The sequence below is a fragment of the Phoenix dactylifera genome, chromosome 1 (genome assembly GCF_009389715.1).
Source record: "Phoenix dactylifera cultivar Barhee BC4 chromosome 1, palm_55x_up_171113_PBpolish2nd_filt_p, whole genome shotgun sequence".
NCBI classification, from domain to species: domain Eukaryota; kingdom Viridiplantae; phylum Streptophyta; class Magnoliopsida; order Arecales; family Arecaceae; genus Phoenix; species Phoenix dactylifera.
The window spans coordinates 8,754,368-8,772,776 of NC_052392.1; the positions used below are offsets into that span (position 1 = coordinate 8,754,368).

Consider the following 18,409-nt stretch of genomic DNA (forward strand, 5'->3'; position numbering starts at 1 on the left):
TTACACCTCCTCGAAACCGATACGAGAATGCTGTTGCATGCAGTGGCCACCAACCAGAACAATCTCGCCTGGCACCTGCAAAAGGAACAGATAGCCCCTAAATGCCCAAGTTTTCTGCATTAATAGCGCCGGGTAGCAGGAAACGAGAGGGAAAGACGGGCTTGATGAGCGCATAAGGTCGTTTTCTTGTATTTCATTTAAGGAGTACTAAAAAAAAAACAGGGACGGAAAGGTTTCATTACATCCTTAGCTAATCTCTACATATCACGCGTTTCATTAACACTCGCCATTTTCTCTGGCGCCAAAAACAGGAAGTAAGACCCGGGGGTGGGGTAGGGGAAGACAAACACAGAGAGAGAGAGAGAGAGAGAGAGAGAGAGAGAGAGATGGATGGATAGATAAATAGGGAGATAGGTGGCGGACAAAGAAGCTTGAACAGGTGAAGGGGAAGGGAGAAGAAGATTGCAAAGGCCACAGAGCTAGAGAGAGACCTTGGCCGCAGAGTACGGTGCATGCTTGTATTCCCTGCCTTCCACCGTCAGTAATATTTCTTTTACCTTTTCTCTGCAAGCCCACATGCATCCATCTCTATCAAGTTCTACAACTTAGCGCCCACTTTTTCTATGAAAGAGATCTTTTAATTTTTCTGAATATTGCTACATGTTACCAGGTATGGCCTACTAAATCTCCCGGCCATTCACCGTCTTTTTTTCCTCCAGATCCTGAAATCATTCAAAATCTCTTGAAAAGGAGAGGCTCCCTATAAATTCCTCTCCCCTGCGAAGGAAGACACCATCTGTTCCACTCCCCAACTTCTGAAGGCCCTGAGGTTCTCCTCTCCAACACACTATTATCTTTCTCTGTTGTATTATTTGTTCTCTTCCTCTGCTATCCTCTGGCCTACGTCCACCATTTGCCTTCCCTTTCTCTTCTCTCCTCAGAAAGAGCAATATTTTAAGGAAAAGAAGGAAAGGTCAGAACTAGAAGGGAATCCCTCCATTTCAGCCAACGATGGATTTATAGCTTTTTCCTATGGCATAGTATAAGCCCTTCCTTTCTTATCCAATAAGAAAAGCTTTTTTTTTTTAATTTTTTTTGAGAAGAAAAAGCAGAAACCAGAGAGGAGATGAAGGAGTTCTGGACATCTCTGGCCTCGCTGATGGGGGTGTTCGCCTTCTGCCAGAGCCTCCTCCACGCCGTCTTCCCTCCGGAGCTCCGCTTCGCGACGGCGAAGCTCTTCAACCGCCTGTTCAACTGCTTCTCTTCCTACTGCTACTTCGACATCACCGAGATCGACGGCGTCAACACCAACGAGCTCTACAACGCCGTCCAGGTCTATCTCAGCTCCTCGGCGTCGGTCGCCGGAAGCCGCCTCTCCCTGACCCGCGCCCTCAACTCCTCTGCTTTCACCTTCGGTCTCTCCAACAACGACCGCCTCGTCGACACCTTCCGCGGCGCCACCGCCACCTGGGAGCACGTCGTCACCCAGCGCCAGGCCCAGACCTTCTCCTGGCGGCCCCTCCCCGATGAGAAGCGGGGCTTCACGCTCCGCATCGAGAAGAAGGACAAGCCCCTCATCCTCCAAGCCTACCTCGACCACATTATGGACACCGCCAACGACATCCGCCGCCGGAACCAGGACCGCCTCCTCTACACCAATTCGCGGGGCGGCGCCATGGACTCCCGCGGCCACCCTTGGGAGTCGGTGCCCTTCAAGCACCCCAGCACCTTCGACACCCTCGCCATGGATCCTTCCAAGAAGGAAGAGATCATGGCCGACCTCAGGGACTTCGCCGAGGGGAATGCATTCTATCAGAAAACAGGGCGGGCCTGGAAGAGAGGCTACTTGCTCTACGGCCCGCCCGGTACCGGCAAGTCGAGCATGATCGCCGCCATGGCCAATTTCCTCGGCTACGATATCTACGACCTCGAGCTCACTGAGGTGCACACCAACTCCGAGCTCAGGAAGCTCCTTATGAAGACCACCTCCAAGTCGATCATAGTCATCGAAGACATCGACTGCTCGATCAATCTGACCAACCGTAGCTCGAAGAAGCCGCCGAATGAGCCTCCATCCGAGTTCAGGGCCGGGCCCGGGGCCAGGACCGGGCCGGACGACGCGACGGCCAACTCGATCACCTTGTCCGGCTTGTTGAATTTTACTGATGGATTGTGGTCGTGCTGCGGGAGCGAGAGAATTTTCGTGTTCACGACGAACCGCATCGAGAAGCTCGACCCGGCGCTCCTGAGGTCGGGGAGGATGGACATGCACATCTTCATGAGCTACTGCTCCTTCCCGGCATTGAAGATTCTGATGAAGAATTACTTGGGATTCGACGACGGCGAATTGGATGGTGAAGAGGATGGGTTGCTGAAGCAGTTGGAGGAGGTGATCGATGAGGCGGAGATCACTCCGGCGGATGTTAGCGAGCTTCTGATAAAGAACCGGCGAAGGGAGAAGCGCGAGGCCATAAAAGAGCTCTTGGAAGTGCTGAAGAGCCGCCGCGTGGAGAAGAAGAAACCGGGAAGCCGTTCCGCAGCGGCGAGGAAGAAGCGTTTGAACGAGGAGTTGGAGGAGGAGGAGGAGGAGGAGGAGGAGGAGCAAGAAAAGAGGGCATTGGAGAGCCCGAAGGATGGAGGCGAAGCCATGGATATGTGCAACGGTAAAGAGGGGGGAGAGAAAGGGGATGAGAATTGAGAATTTGAGATCATTTGAAGGGTTTTTTTGTTTTCCTTTTTCTTTTTAACCAAAAAAAAAAAAAAAAACTAGCTGATGCGGGAAGGGTAAAAAGGCTGCAGCCTCTTCAAAAGTTGGGCAGGAGTTTTCAAATCCTTGTTTGGTGGGCTTCTGGGAATGTGAAGACAGAACCTTCTCTCTTCTTGCTAGTTTCCTCTGTCCTCTTTCTCCCCTCTTAGAGACTGAAGAAATATATAATCTTTTATTTGGCATGTGGGTCCTTGTTGTTTTCTTTGCGTTCTTTCTTTTAATCCTCTGAGCAATCTGTTAGCTATCTGCATGATTTAAAGGGAATTAAATGCTGCACGCCCTTTTCAGACAGCCCATGGCCATGGCATGAACTTTTTCGTTTACAGAGTGCTACGATATTTGTTGATCCGGGAGATAATGACACTATCATTTTGCATACACGATGGGCTATCTTTATATTAAGGTTGCCCCCGAGACGTGTGGAAGGAGTAGGACAGGGCTCTCTCTTCTCATTGTACAAAAAAAATAAAAAAAGAGCTTGGCTGGCTTGAGTGCCTCAGTCTTTTCCTTCAACTCTGTTTCCTCCTGAACTAGGAACTATTTAGTATAGAGAAACTTATTTGTAAAGATTTTTTAAGATTGGAATTGTTAGATAGCCTCGCAAATAGAATGAGATCCACTATGAGTGATAGGGGTGGCTAGTGTGTTGAGCTTTCTATAAGAATTCGTATCTACTTAGATCCCTCCTACTTTATTCTATTTCTCCCCCTCACGATTTTTGTTGACTCGTAGCCTCTCGATTGGCTTCATGCTCTTGATGAACAGAGATTGGTTTCCCATTTTCATACGAAAAAAAAAAGAAAAATTGAATCGGAGAGCTGTATCCAACAAAGATACAAAGAGATCGGGGTGCACTAATGCAGGTTGCTGAGAAATTTCTACGAGGAGAGAAATATTGTTATTAGCTATCCCTAAGAAGCTTTGATATGACGCATCCTTGGGACCATTTCTACGCATATCCTCATATAGAATGCGTGTATATCAAGTAACATGCCGATAAATCTTCCTGAGGCACTTGATGACAAACGTTGTATCTTGACATCTCCAGGCACCGACCAGTACAATATCTTGGCCCCAGCACATCAGAAAATCTAAATCTTTTTAAATTTTTCCATACATTGACACTATTTTTTCTGCTCATGTATAAAAGAAAGGTGTGTGACAGTGTATGTAGATGCAAATCTCTCATGTGGTTGCTTATGGGACAAAATTTTAATGCGGGACCCGTGTTGAAATTTCTATTTGGACAAGTCTAAGTCCACCATCCATGATGTCTCCTTGTGTTACGTGGTCATTGGCATCCAAGACCTATACAAAGTGCAGTCCATTTGGTGGTGCCTAAAATTAAAGACCTCTGCCTACCAATAAATGAGGTTGGATGCTAATTCCCCCCTAGTAGTTTGTCAGGATATTATTTATTATTGAGCTCCTCGGATGCCCTGCCATCCTGTCTGTGGAGCTGCCTCTGACCCGCCGGGGGAAACTTGCTCGACTTAGAAAGAGGAAAAAAAAAAAGGGAAAGAGATTGGGAAAAGGTGGTGCCTGTGGGTGCTCCCCGGATCACGATAGGGCTCAGATTTTTCGTAATTTCAGCAGCCCAAAATTCTCGTGAGTTTTGATCATTCTGCCACATCCACCTTTCCCACCATGCAAAATACATGGCGGATATCATTTTAATACTCGGACGCTTCTTTTTTTGCATTCACAAAACTACGACAGCCACAAGCATATATGTAGTCCATGTAAGTATCTTAAGTACAAGTACGAATACGTATACATCCTGGCATTTTTACATACACACATATGCACGTTATTTATTTGTATTCTCCATGCAAGAAAATAATTTTATCAGATTTCTTTTGTATTCAAATGTTAACCGCTATATAGCTGATGTCTTTTACAGCGGCAGCTTTTACTTTCACCGTTGGGCATGTCATATTTTGAAGTAGCTTCAACCCAATATTTAGCATCATGTACAGAAGAAGACAAGAAAATTAGCGAATATGTTAACTTTGAATTAAGGTGGTCTGCATCAAATTGAGTTGGCATTCTTGTAAGCATATCTACTTTTTGATTCATGAATGGGACGTGCAAATGTGTCCACATGGACCAGAATCCGAGAGCTGGTTTCGAGTATGCGTCCATGAACGCACTCCATGCTCGATGGCCCTTTCTTTCGAAGGGGACCAGCTTTCCACGGCACCAAGATTTTCTTTTAAGCGGACAGGTTCCGTGGGATGAAAGCAAGAGCAAACCACCGCTTCTTTTATCGCTTTCCCGTGGAAAATGACCAGGCCGGCCGTCGAGAGTCGTCCATTGCTTCACCGCCTAATTCTTGGGGAATCCCATCTTGGCTCAAGTTGGCGAAAGCGTCCTTCGCATCCTCGCCAAAAGAAGCAAGGCTGCTCATGGTTAGGATATTCCTTTCTACGGCTCGGGCTAATAATTCAACCGGTCAAGGTGGAATTTTGCAACTCTGAGGCTCCCATTTCATGCACTCTTCTTTTATTGAAAGAAGAATGATGCCTTCGTTTGCTCTAACTTAGCTATCAGGAAAAGTAGACATGTTTTCATGCTCGAGAAAGAATTTCGCGTCGATACGAATGGCTTTTTTCAATGGCTTGCACATATGCTCGACAATGACCGAGTTTCTCGTCGCATCAAGCATTAAAAAAAAAGTATTAATTAGGCCGTATGTAATAATCAAGCAGCGGTCGCATGGCGGAGAACATCCAAAATTTCTCTTTCAGAGGAAATGGGAGTCCACATGATCACAAATCAGCTTCATTTTCGAATCCAGGAGACTAATTTTTTGAATGGAGCAAACTCGTACCTCGTAAATATTCTATTTATTTCTTTTATTTGCTTCCCAAGATCACCCACTAATGAGGAATCCTTCATATAATTGCAAACCTTGGGTACCGGTGCTCGCTTTGATACAGAAAATTAGCAAGCAAATCAACAATGCCCCATCAATCAATTAAGGAACTTATATATATGGAGAATGATCCCCTAGATTTTGTGAAGAACTAGAACAAAGATAAGAATGCCTTTTATTTAGATCTGTGGCCAAAGGATATATGTTGCACTCAAATGCTTCAATTATTGTAACCATGCCTCTAAATGCATTGAAATTCGACAAGCTTCGACTGCCCTTAATATCTTAGGGGACCGTCGCTATTGGATTAATTTCCCCATATTGGAGCTATAGTCCACATGATTGGAAACTTGGGTTAGTTGACAAATCTTAGACCATGTTGTGACAATGATATAATGATGGCTGGAAATAGATAGCTCAATTATGGTAACTTCTCATTCCCATTAAACCATATGTTGTTGAATTTGATAAAGATGGATTTGTGATTGGGGACGGATGCATGCACTTGCCGGAGGACATGCAGCTCTCTTTTGAAGCTGGGTTAGGAGAACAAATTAATAAAGAAGGTTGGCTTCAACAATTGGGTCACCCACAACTTAGAATTTTTATATTTCACGTAAAAAAGATGTCTAGTATCTGTGAAAGCTATCAAAAGGGAAGAACATGCAGACTTCCATTCTTGAAAATTGATGATAGTTGCGATGAATCATTTTCAAGCAGTTGCTATATATGGGGCCCCATGCTAGTCAAGACCATTGAAAAAAAAAAATTCTTATTGATGACTGCAAAAACACTACAAGAAAATACATATTCAGCGACTAAGATTCTAATCGCCGAATAACCATATTTGGTCGTCGAAACCTTATCGCGACTAGTATACCCTTCGTCGCCGAACCCTAGTCATTGAAAGGTTTTGGCGACCAATATTGTGTGGTCATCTAAGGTACACCAACAACGACCAACGTTTGGTTGCCGAAGAAAATTATCAGCGATCAAATCTGTTGTCGCTAATTCCAACGCCGACCAAATAGTTGGTCGTGGAAGGTTTGTCTTCCGCTACCAAAATAATGGTCACTGAATGTCTATCTTCCTCCACCAATAGTTTGGTCGCAGAATGTATTGGAATGCATTGGCAACAAACATTTTTTGGTTGCAGAAAGTATTAACCTGTATTTAATTAACAATTCAAATTATAAGCTTAATATTTATTTTTGGGCTCGTTCCAAATCCTGTACAACCAACACAGCCTATCCAATATCCATATTGCACAATATATTTGCTCATCCAAATAGAAATATACACAATGTTGGAGAATCCATAATCATTCATTATAAATATCATCATCTAAAAGTCTAAAGTCAAGCATACCTATATATTAACCATACATCAAAATGTTTCATCCATACCATATTTTAAGGTGATAATCATCACCAAACACATCAAAATATAAATTAAAAATTTCAAAATATCTGATCTTGCTATTCATCCAAACAACTATCACGTAGACAAAAATATTCTTATACCAAAAACTGGATTCTGCTTGTAGACAATGATGAAAGCGTTCAAGGTTTTCATCTCCCATCTATCCTAGTTTTCATCTTATGGAATATGAATAGACATCAAAAAATTAGCAAAAAAATCAAGCATTTATCAACTATGAAAAACCAAAAGCTCCAGCACTATTAAGGTAAAAGTAAATTCACCTGTTTGGGCAGCTCCGGACGAACAACAGCAAGCTGGGTATTCCCTTCGCAGACATTCCCGAGCTTATCCTGAAACTGGACAACCAGCTGTGTGATATCCCCCTCGACGACCTCGCACACCACCTCCCTCGTGTTCAGATTGCCGAAATTGACGACCTAGGCGCAAGCATACCCCTCATCGTGGTACCACTTCTGGACTCGGTCCCGGATCCTCTGCAGCAGCCTCGCGCTGACCTTCCCCTGCTCCCGAAGCATCTGTAGCACCTCCCGCTGCACCGGGAAGGGCAGCAGGCACGGCTTGGATCGTTCGACTCCTCCGGTAGTCCCTCTCCTGGCTCCGAAAGTACTCCAGCTTCTCCCTATCGGTCATGTCGGGATCCATCTCCATCTGCTTCGTCTGGGGCATCAGCCCGACGTTGATACACCGGAAGGCATCGGCCGACTGCCAGGTGCTCTCAACGAAGGACACGGTGAGGGCGAGGGTGCCGTCCGGCTTGGTCTTGCTCTCGAGATCGACCTTCTCGAACATGCCGCAGGAGGCTAGGGTTTCGAGCTCCTTCTGGAGCTGGGCCTTGGTGTAGATGCCGCCGGGGCGGAGGGAGACCATCTCGAAGGAGTCCTCGGTGCCGGCGACGGTGGTGGCCCGGCGACGATCGAAGAAGAGGATCTCCGAGATCTTGTAACGCTTGAACCCGCTTAGCTTGCTCAATTGGACAACAATGTTGGCCGGCAGGCCGTGTGAGTCCCATTCCGGGCCACCGCCGCCGCGGGCTCCTCCTCCCTCGCGATCGCCGTGAGGGGAGAGAATATCTGAGACCAGAAGCCTCCGCCATCGCCCCCGCGGAAGCCTCCCCAGCCCCAACCGCCGCCGCCGCTAGGGTTTTCTTGCAGGTCGAGTTGGTGGGGGATTTGGGCGATGGGGTTTTGGCGGATGAGAGGACGCATTCGGGGTGATGGGCCGGGGACATCGGGGCCGCGGCGGCGGCGGCGGCGGCGGCGGAAGTGGAAGCGGAGCGGCGATGGCGGGCGTTACCGGAGAGGGGTATTTGGGCGCCCAAGGGTAGCTTCTGAGCGCAGAAGGCCATGGTGTCGGGAGAGAGAGACGAAGAGAGGGTGAGGATTAGGAGATCCATATGTTTATAATTACCCTGATTCAAATACTTGAATGCACCACTCAAGACTCGAACTCAAATTTTTCAGTCACTAGAAAAAAGGGTGCAACAATTAGGATTCCCATTTATCCTTCTTTCCTTTTTTTTGGTAAAAAAAATGAAGGGATTTCCCCTAATTTTATTAAGGAGTGAAAACAGGAGAGTATTTACAGGAGGAAGGAGATTAATGCTCTTATTGGGACCCTTCAGGAACTAGGTGGGTGAGAGAGCTCCTTAGTTTCTTATGCTCTTCCAACAATGCAGGTTGGAAAGAAAAAAATAGAGACCAGCCCAACTCTCTCTCTCTCCCCCCTTGAAGCTCCTTCTTTCAAACGATAAATCTTCCTTTGAAGTTCCTTGTTAGACTAGAATAATTTATCCAAGAGTTCCATTAGCTACAATAATAGAGACCTTGCCAGCTGATGGTTGTTGGGACAATGCTGCAGGGTTGCATAGAACCATGTGGTGAAGAAGCCAGCATGGACTTGGATCGAGGATCGAATTCCTGTTGATGCATTGGAAGAATCGGCGTAATATTGCTGCTGTTGTACACGACTCATGGAAGAATATATTGATCTAAAATGCTCTAAATGAACTATTTTGCAGAGGAAAGATAGGTGGTTCTGATGGAAGACCGATCAATTGAGATGAGCATTAATTTCTTTGCTTTTTCGGTTCTCATTCTCACGTCCGCATGCCGCGTATCCTATCGATCCGTATATTTATTTGACAAGGAGTCAAGCACCGAGCTCAAGCTTTTAAATTTATATTATAATAATAAAAATAAAAAAGAATTTAAGTATGAAGAAAAGTTGTGGGATTGAGATTTAGCCGAAGAGACGAGAATATGCATGCCTAAGTGAATTAAGGTGTCAAATGGCACCATTTGAAAATAAGCATTTTTTTTTTTAACTTAGAAATTAGCATCTTACAGGGGCTAGTACAACATCGTTCGGTTTTATGGGAACCTTCCACTACCAAAATTTTGGTCACTAAAAAACTCAAATTTTATGCCCAATTTTTTCATCGAAAAAAGGCGCCATTCGTAAAAATTTTCTAGACTAAATTTTTTTTAGTCATTGGAGGTGAACCTTTAAGGACCAAAATGTAGTCGCCAAAAGTTTTACCTCTAGCCAACGCGAAATATTGGACTCGTGCCAACTTGGTATTGCTTTTCCGTGACCAAATATGTATTTAGTCGGTGTAGGATAATTATTCAGTAACTAACAAGAATGTTGGTTGCAGATAGCCTTATTTTCAGCGACCAAACTTTAGTTGCCAAACGTTTTACCTCCACCCCGCCAACTTGGTTTTGATTTTCCGCGACCAAATATACATTTAGTCGATGTAGAACAATTATTCAGTAACTAACAAGGATATTGGTCGCAGATAGCCTTAGTTTCAGCGACCAAACTTTAGTCGCCAAACGTTTTACCTCCACCCCGCCAACTTGGTTTTGAGTTTCCGCGACCAAATATGCATTTAGAGGGTGTAGGACAATCATTCAGTAACTAACAAGGATGTTGGTCGCAAATAGCCTTATTCGCAGCGACCACTATTCATTTAATCGCCAAAAGTGGTCGCTGAAAGTGTATTTTCTTGTAGTGAAAGTTTGCTTCATTTTATCCATTGAGGGAAAAAAAATCTGGCTTGTGACTTTGTTGGCAATGCCCATGCGAGATTAGTGTGAGCGGCCGGTTTACCAAAAAAAAAAAAAAATCTGATCTACTATCCATTTATGCAAATTTATTAAATTCCAATTAAATAAAACTTAAAATTTTTCAAATTGATGAAGGAAGTGAATTTGGAGGAAATGGTTTCTTACTTGTTTTGGCCAATCTTGGGATTCACCAGTAATCAACATATCCCAAGTCATCAGTGGGAGATGCGAGCCCGAAAAGAAATGCGAACATACATGAATGCAAATCAACTTTAATTTTGCATAAACGCGACCAATTAATTTGTTGAATGTAGTCAACTCATATCTTAGATTCGTCTCCATTTATAAATATTCCATTTCGGAATCCTTCACATAATTGTAATTCTTTCATATTTAGAAGGATATCCTTTAATGAAGGAATCCATTCCTTGAAAGAACTTATTTACTTCCGTGCAAGATATTTCTGTTCACGTACATGATACTATGTTGAATTCAAGAGAGCTTTCGATATCATGGAAGGTGTGCAAACTTTAGGCAGCATCTGCAACATATAGTTTCACATTGTGCACAATGTTGTTTAATGTAATGGATGTTGTGGTGAACTTTCTTCAAACGAAAAGAATCCACGACTTTGAAATATCAATTGCATGAGTTAATGGAGTGGCAGCAGAACCAATGAAAGATTATCGAGTACATGACAAAACCAGTAAATCTAGGCGTCCTATTAGGCAATGGTTCTAAAGATTCCCGGATTTGCCTCATTTGAGCACCGTTTCCAGCACCAATGCAACTAATAGCGAAGGGGCATTAAGCTAACTTTGCCGCATAGGATTCGAGAAAAAATAAATAAATAAAAAGTCAAAAAAAGCCTCTTAATTGATTACTTTTTTTTAAAAAATAAATAAATAATATTTTATAAAAATAAAATTCTCATATTTTATGAAAAAGAATCAATAAAGAATAGGCGAAAGCTACTTTTCTATCGGTTAGAAATTAGAATTTTTTTTCAAAACTATCCTTAAATCGTCAAAATTCATAAATAAGATCATTTTCTTAATAAATATTTTACACGACATGCCAAAAACATTTATCCAGGCATTATATTTTTTGGAATTAGCTTCGCAGAAAAATATTTGATGAGAGAAAATTCTTTCCACGAATCAAATGAGTCATTAAACTTGATTGGTTCGTCGAAAAAGGAGAGAAAAAAATATAGTTAAATGAAAAAAAAAAGGAGAAATGCCTCAAATTTAGAGTTTTCAAAAGAGAAACATAAGAAGGTAGCTTTTGCATGTGAATAAGATTGTTATATTTTATTTTAAAAAAAAATCTATATGAGATAGGAGAAAGTCTAATTCCCACTAACTAGAAATTAGGATATTTTTTTTTCAAAAATGCCCTTAAACTTGTAGATAAAATGGGGTAGACTAGTCTTTTACTTTATTATGTATATAATAAATATTTTACATAATTTTAATAGAAAAATAAATACTCAACTAAGCATAAGATACTTTTGAATATGCCATTTTTTTTTATAATCAACTAAATATAAAAAATAATTTCTCAGGCATTATATATTCAGTCATATGAGAAATTTTTTTTTTTCTCCAGCCAAACAAATGAGTCCTTGGAATCACATATGCAGGCCACGGCGCGAAGGAACGCTCAGCGGAGCTACTGAAAACATCCAGCAGCCTACTATTTTATCACATGGGCTTGCATATGGCCGCCATGATTGGAACTTGACAGTATCCTTTGTGGTGCGATGGTCCCAACCTAATCATTCGTCTAATGGAGGATGGAAGGTTGATTAAAGGAGAGAAAGAAACAAGACGCTGGGAGATGGAAAGCTGCCATCCAACACCTAGCAAAGGTGATATACAGCTGCGATATGGTAGATGAATACAGGATTGATGGATGATGGATATCTCTGCGCGATAGAGTGCCAGAATCGCTGCCAAAGTAGGACAAAAAAGTCCTTGCCACTCTCTGTCAGAGCTAGAGGAGATTCTTCTGTCCCAGAGAGAGAGAGAGAGAGATGATAATGATGGAAGCAATCCTCTTCCCCCTCACAGCTAAATAATGCTCGCAAAGTAGTGGAACTTTCAGCAGCCAAATTATTTATCTGAGCAATAGTTTCACTGCTGCTCTGAGCAACATAATCACCCACTACAGGTAAGAGGACAAGGTGATCTAATTGAAACCCATGCTGTACACTCCTGGTGACCTGAATTATGATTCAAAGGTTTAGGTGAAGCTTTGAATGGGGATCGACCATTCCGGCCCACATCCAGCTTGGTTAAGGGAGAAGTGGCCCCATCTCTCCGGCTGAAAGCAACCAAAACATTGGAATACTGATCGTTCAAATCTTTTGGCCCTTTTGGCCGTATCGCGTGTTCATGAGCCCTTCTCATCATTCCCACTAGATTCTCATTTATCACACTTTTCAAGATGTGCATGGATTGCCCTGAAAGGATCCAAAGTTGGTTGGCCCTTCGGCGAGGTTAAATATGCCTCCCTAAATCATAAGAACATCATGCCACGAGCACACCTCCGGTTGCACCCAACTTTCCACCCCAAGAATCACCCATTCAACTTGCATGCGAGGCTGAGAATCTCTGCAGCGCGGTCTGGGCGGGTTTGGGGTTTTGTTTGCGCAAAACTCATTTCCTCTTGGAGTTTGTTAAGCTTGGCCACCCCAAAATCTGCAGAACACCCCAGATACTAAATTGAATCGTTATGCATTAGGTTTTAAGTGAAAATAATGAAGAGATAATCAGATAATGGTACACAGTCATTATTCAAATCTTTTTTGTTACACTTCCTCTCTCTCTCTCTCTCTCTCTCTCTCTCTCTCTCTCTCTCTCTCTCTCTCACACATAAAAAATAATATCCTACATCACTTGCAGCATATGACCGTGCATGCCATCAACCACCGAGATGTATTACTATAAGTTTTATTTATCATATATTCATCTCGACGTTTGGCACACGGAAATACGTCTCGATGATTAATGGTGTGCATGGCAAGGTATAATTTTTTCTCTCTCATTATAATGAGATTGCTTATTATTAATGTCAATTTCATAGATCATCGCTTATAGTCAAAAGGGCTCAGTTGGGGACGGGTGGCAAATGTCGTCCAAGGTCGCCCGAAGGCGGTCGCCGGTGTTGGAGGTCTCCGCGAGCGAGTCAGAGATGCTGGAGCGAGTCAGAGATGGGCCGGGTGGAAGATGTCACTCTAGAGACTGGGTTGGGCCCGGGGAGTGCAGAAACAGGCACACAGCCTGGTCAATAGCGGTGGTTGGGTCGGGCGTCCTGAGGCACAGGTTGGCCTCGGTGGGCAGAGCCGGCCCACTGCGGTTGGGCCAGCACGGGAGGAGCCCAATTTCGAGCGATGGGCCAGGCGATGGAGCGGACCGAGGCCTTTGGGTGGTCTTGGTCCGTGAGGGGGCAAGCTCGTCATTGGCTGATCTCGGGTCAAGCCCGAGCAACCAGGGCTGGGTCAGCAGCCCACTCGGGGGGACGAGGAGGGCTTGGGCCATTGGAAGAGCCAGGAGCCCTGTCTCGCCGCCACCACTGGGATCGAAGGTTGATCGCTGCTCTCACGCACTCGCAGACAACGAGGCCGACGCTGTGATGAAGGATGTTTATGGCCCGTCGAATGGTGAGGCCACGTCAAATGGGGAGGGGGGCATCTCTTTCTTCTCCGGTGGGGACATCTTCTTCCTCTTTCGCAGGAGGTACTTCGGCTTCTGAGGTGATAGGAGGAAGGTTGTGGGGGAGGTCCAACTTAGGGGTTGAGGAGGGGCGTGCCAAGCTAGTAGGGGGGATGGCAGCGTGCCGGTGCCGGGTCCTGCATGCTGGCCTAGCCCAGATCGTGCCAACTCGAGCCATGACCCACAGGGTGGTGGGAGGGAGCACCCACATGAGAGACTTTTCCGTCTCTTGAAGCGGGCTTTGCAGGGAGAGCAGAGCTTGGTTGCGGGGGAATGTGGGGAGCCGGTGAGCAAAGGAAACTTTGGACTTGAGGAGGGGGTCCACGCTATTTTCGAGGATGTTTGATGAAAATTTTACTGTGGAATTGTCGGGGGGCAAAGAAGCACTCTTTTGCCCTGGCATTCCATAGGTTGGTGCAACTCCATAATCCTGATGTTTGTGTTCTCTTCGAGACCCATAGGTTGCCCAGGAAGAAGTTTACAGCAGGCTAGGTAGGCCTTTCCTAGATCGTGGGGTTTCTATGTTGTGGAGTCCTATAGTTTGTCGGGTGGGATAATTGCTGCCTGGAGGCTGGGGTTTGGTGATCTAGACGTTTTTAATGTTTGTGAGCAATAGGTGGTGACGGTGATCTCTAAACGCAATGAGAGGTCGTGGGTCCTAGCTACTGTATGTGCTAGCACGGATTTCAGGAAGAGAAGGATCTTGTGGGAAGAGGTACCCAAACTATCTTAGCAAGGACATCCATTGCCGGTGGTTGGAGATTTTAATTGTATTGATGGCCCATAAGAGAAGATGGGGGGAAGGAGGGAGGTTAGAGAGTTCCAAGATTTCATCACAAGTAACGACCTGATTGATCTTGGCTTTGATGGTCCGAGGTTCACTTGGTGCAACAACCAAGGCATGCCAGGGTCTGAGAGTGGATTGATAGAGTCTTCACCATGGCTGGATGGGTGCAGAGTTATCCAGACTACCGAGTGAGCCATCTGCCTCGGATCGCCTCGGACCACTATCCGATTCTGGTGAGTACCTCATCCACCATTCCTTATCATCGTCCATTCATATTTGAGAAGCTATGGCTGTCATATCTTCGTTCCTGAGAGGTGGTTTGTGAGGCTTAGCGGGTGCCGGTTCGGGGTAAATCCTACATCACGTGCACCATATGACCGTGCATGCCATCAACCACCGAGATGTATTACTATAGGTTTCATTTATCATATATTCATCTCGATGTTTGGCACACGGAAATACGTCTCGATGATTAATGGTGTGCATGGCAAGGTATAATTTTTTCTCTCTCATTATAATGAGATTGCTTATTATTAATGTCATTTTCATAGATCATCGCTTATAGTCAAAAGGGCTCAGTTGGGGACGGGTGGCAAATGTCGTCCAAGGTCGCCCGAAAGCGGTCGCCGGTGTTGGAGGTCTCTGCAAGCGAGTCAGAGATGTTGGAGGAGACAACGAGTGGACTTGGGCGCCACCGAGTTAGGACCTGCCTGGGCGGCCATGGGCCGGGTGGAAGATGTCACTCTAGAGACTGGGCTGGGCCTGGGGAGTGCAGAAACAGGCACACAGCCTGGTCAATAGCGGTGGTTGGGTTGGGCGTCCTGAGGCACAGGTTGGCCTCGGTGGGCAGAGCCGGCCCACCGCGGTTGGGCCAGCATGGGAGGAGCCCAATTTCGAGCGATGGGCCAGGCGATGGAGCGGACCGAGGCCTTCGGGTGGTCCTGGTCCGTGAGGGGGCAAGCTCATCATTGGTTGATCTCGGGCCAAGCCCGAGCAACCAGGGCTGGGTCAGCAGCCCACTCGGGAGGACGGGGAGGGCTTGGGCCATTGGAAGAGCCAGGATGTTGGGGTATGTGGAGACCATTGGTGATGAAGAGAATTGAAGGAGAATCAATTCTGCATAATTCTGTCTGGCAGACTGTCGGAGTCGACTCGAGCTACAGTCGAGTCGACTCGGGAACAGTCGAGTCGACTCGGGAACAGTCGAGTCGACTCGGGAACAGTCGAGTCGACTCGGGAACAGTCGAGTCGACCCAGGAGGAGAAAGACCAGAAGACCGAGAAAACCATGTTTCTGTCTGGACTGTCAGAGTCGACTCGAGCTACAGTCGAGTCGACTCGAAGCATCGTTGAGTCGACTCGAGCCATAGTCGAGTCGACCCTAGATCGTGCCAGTTTTGTCCAGACGTGCCAGAGTCGACTCGAACCACAGCCGAGTCGACTCGGGCTCGCGGAAAATCGTACGGACGATTTTCTTTTGGTATTTTTTGGTAGCGTTTCGACGGCTATGATCATCTGAAGGTCTTGAGACTATATATAGGACTCATAAGAGCCCTAGGAGGAGAGATATTCAAGGATATTTTGAGAGAGACTCTTGTTTTGTGCGGCTAGGGTTCTAGAGAAGAAGAGGATTGGGATCCTACTTCTTGTGCAAAGAGAATTCTGTGTGAATCTCTTGTAGAGCGATCGCGTGTGATCGTTCGGGTGTGTGCTATCTCTGTAATCTGTTCATCCTAATTGAGATTTGGAGCGGTGGAGGACGTAGGCTACTTGTAGCCGAACCTCGTTACATCTTTGTGTTTGCTTTGCTATTTTCTTCCTATTTCTTCTTCCTTTGGTTTGATAATCCGCTGCGGTGCTCAAGTGTTTTACCCTATTGATACCACGGGGTAATCTTTTGCCCTTCGTAGCGGAAGCGAAGCGGTGATCCTTGAGTCCGGTATCGAGGAAGCGAGAGAGTGCTTATCCGTTTGCTTCTCTCTTTGCTTGTCCGATGTTGGTGGTTGTACCGGTGTGAGTGGGTTCCGGTGCAGGGCGTCGCCAACAAGTGGTATCAGAGCTATTGGTATTCTGCAATGGCGGATGAAGGGAAGTTGCGAATTGAGAAGTTCAATGGCACGAACTTCGGATTTTGGAAGATGCAAATAGAGGATTATCTTTACCAGAAGGATCTCTATTTACCTCTTGGAGGTAGAGCGAAGAAACCAGAGAAGATGTCCGATGAAGACTGGGAGGTCCTCGATCGGAAGACGCTCGGCACCATAAGATTGTCACTTGCATCCCAAGTGGCATTCAACATCAAAAACGAGAAGACGACGATGGAGTTGATGGCAACATTGTCGCGGATGTACGAGAAACCCTCAGCATCAAACAAGGTATTTCTCATGAAGAGGTTGTTTAATCTTCGTATGAAAAATGGCGGCAGCGTAGCAGAATACCTCAACGAGTTCAATGGACTCACGGCCCAGTTGGAGTCAGTGGAGATTAGTTTTGACGATGAGATTCGGGCATTGCTAATCCTCTCCGGATTGCCTGATAGCTGGGAGGGCCTGGTGATGGCGGTGAGCAACTCTTCGGCGACGGAGAAGTTGATCTTTGATGACGTTGTGGGAGTGCTTCTGAGTGAAGAAGCAAGAAGAAAATCTTCTGGAGCTACGGAGTCGTCTGGAAGTGCACTAAACATCTCTAACCGGGGAAGACAAAAGAAGGACGGTCGATTTCGAAGCGACTCGAAGTCGAGATCCAGCAGGTCTCGAGCACCTCAGAACAAGGGAGCGAAGTGCTGGAACTGCGGAAAGATGGGGCACTTTAGGAGGGACTGCAAATCTCCTAAAGGGAAGCAAGGCGACCACACCGAAGGAGTCAGCAAGGATCTGGCAAATCTTGCTGAAAACGGTGACATGGATGCCCTCGTTCTATCTTTATCTACCGGTGACGAGTCTTGGGTGATAGACTCGGGCGCATCTTTCCATGCTACATCCCAACGGAAGCTTCTTGGAGGATATGAGAAGGGAGACTTCGGCAAAGTCTACTTAGGGGATGGAGAGCCTTGCACCATACAAGGAAGGGGAAGCGCGGAAGTGAAGTTGATTTCTGGATCTTCACTTGAGCTTGAGGACGTACGGCACGTGCTTCAACTGCAGAGAAATTTGATTTCTGTTGGACAGTTGGCGAGCCAGGGGTACAAGACTATTTTCACAGCTGATCAGTGGAAGATATCCAGGGGTTCGTTGATGGTGGCTAGTGGCAAGAAGGTTGGGACACTTTATATCGCCAATGGCACGGAGAACTCTATTGGAGTTGCTGCAGTAGATGTGGACGCCAAGTTATGGCCTTGCAGACTTGGGCACATGAGTTATCAGGGACTGGAGGTGATGCACCAGTTGGAAAAGCTGCAGGGTCTCAGGAGTGTTGAGATGGACTTCTGTGAGGATTGTATTCTCGGAAAGCAGAAGCGTGTTTCATTCAACAAAGAAGGTAAACCTCGGAAGCAAGAAAAGCTAGATCTCGTGCACACGGACATGTGGGGGCCTGCACCGGTTTCTTCCATTGGTGGATCTCAGTACTATGTTACTTTTATTGATGATGCTACCAGGAAGCTTTGGGTGTTCTTCTTGAAGCACAAGTCAGAGGTATTTGGGGTCTTCAGGAGATGGCAGGCAATGGTAGAACTCGAGACAGGAAGGAGGTTAAAATGCCTGAGATCAGACAACGGTGGTGAGTATTGTAGCAGGGAGTTTGAGGA

The 18,409-nt window shown here is 45.7% G+C and overlaps 1 protein-coding gene across 4 annotated transcripts; it reads left to right on the forward strand.

Annotated features, from left to right (window-relative positions):
- The first annotated feature begins 242 nt into the window (after window positions 1–242).
- LOC103722497 (AAA-ATPase At4g25835) lies at window positions 243–2,949 on the forward strand. 4 transcript variants are annotated; one of them, XM_039125670.1, is made up of 3 exons: window positions 243–537; window positions 720–829; window positions 1,104–2,949. In XM_039125670.1, the coding sequence occupies exon 3, from the start codon at window positions 1,127–1,129 to the stop codon at window positions 2,696–2,698; it is 1,572 nt and encodes a 523-aa protein (XP_038981598.1). In that variant the 5' UTR covers window positions 243–537; window positions 720–829; window positions 1,104–1,126; the 3' UTR covers window positions 2,699–2,949. The 4 variants fall into 4 exon arrangements, with proteins under 4 accessions (XP_038981598.1, XP_017702008.1, XP_008811301.1 ...); XM_017846519.3 differs by lacking the exon at window positions 243–537 and having other exon boundaries at window positions 554–973; XM_008813079.4 differs by lacking the exon at window positions 243–537 and having other exon boundaries at window positions 554–973; window positions 1,113–2,949.
- The last annotated feature ends 15,460 nt before the right edge of the window (window positions 2,950–18,409 follow it).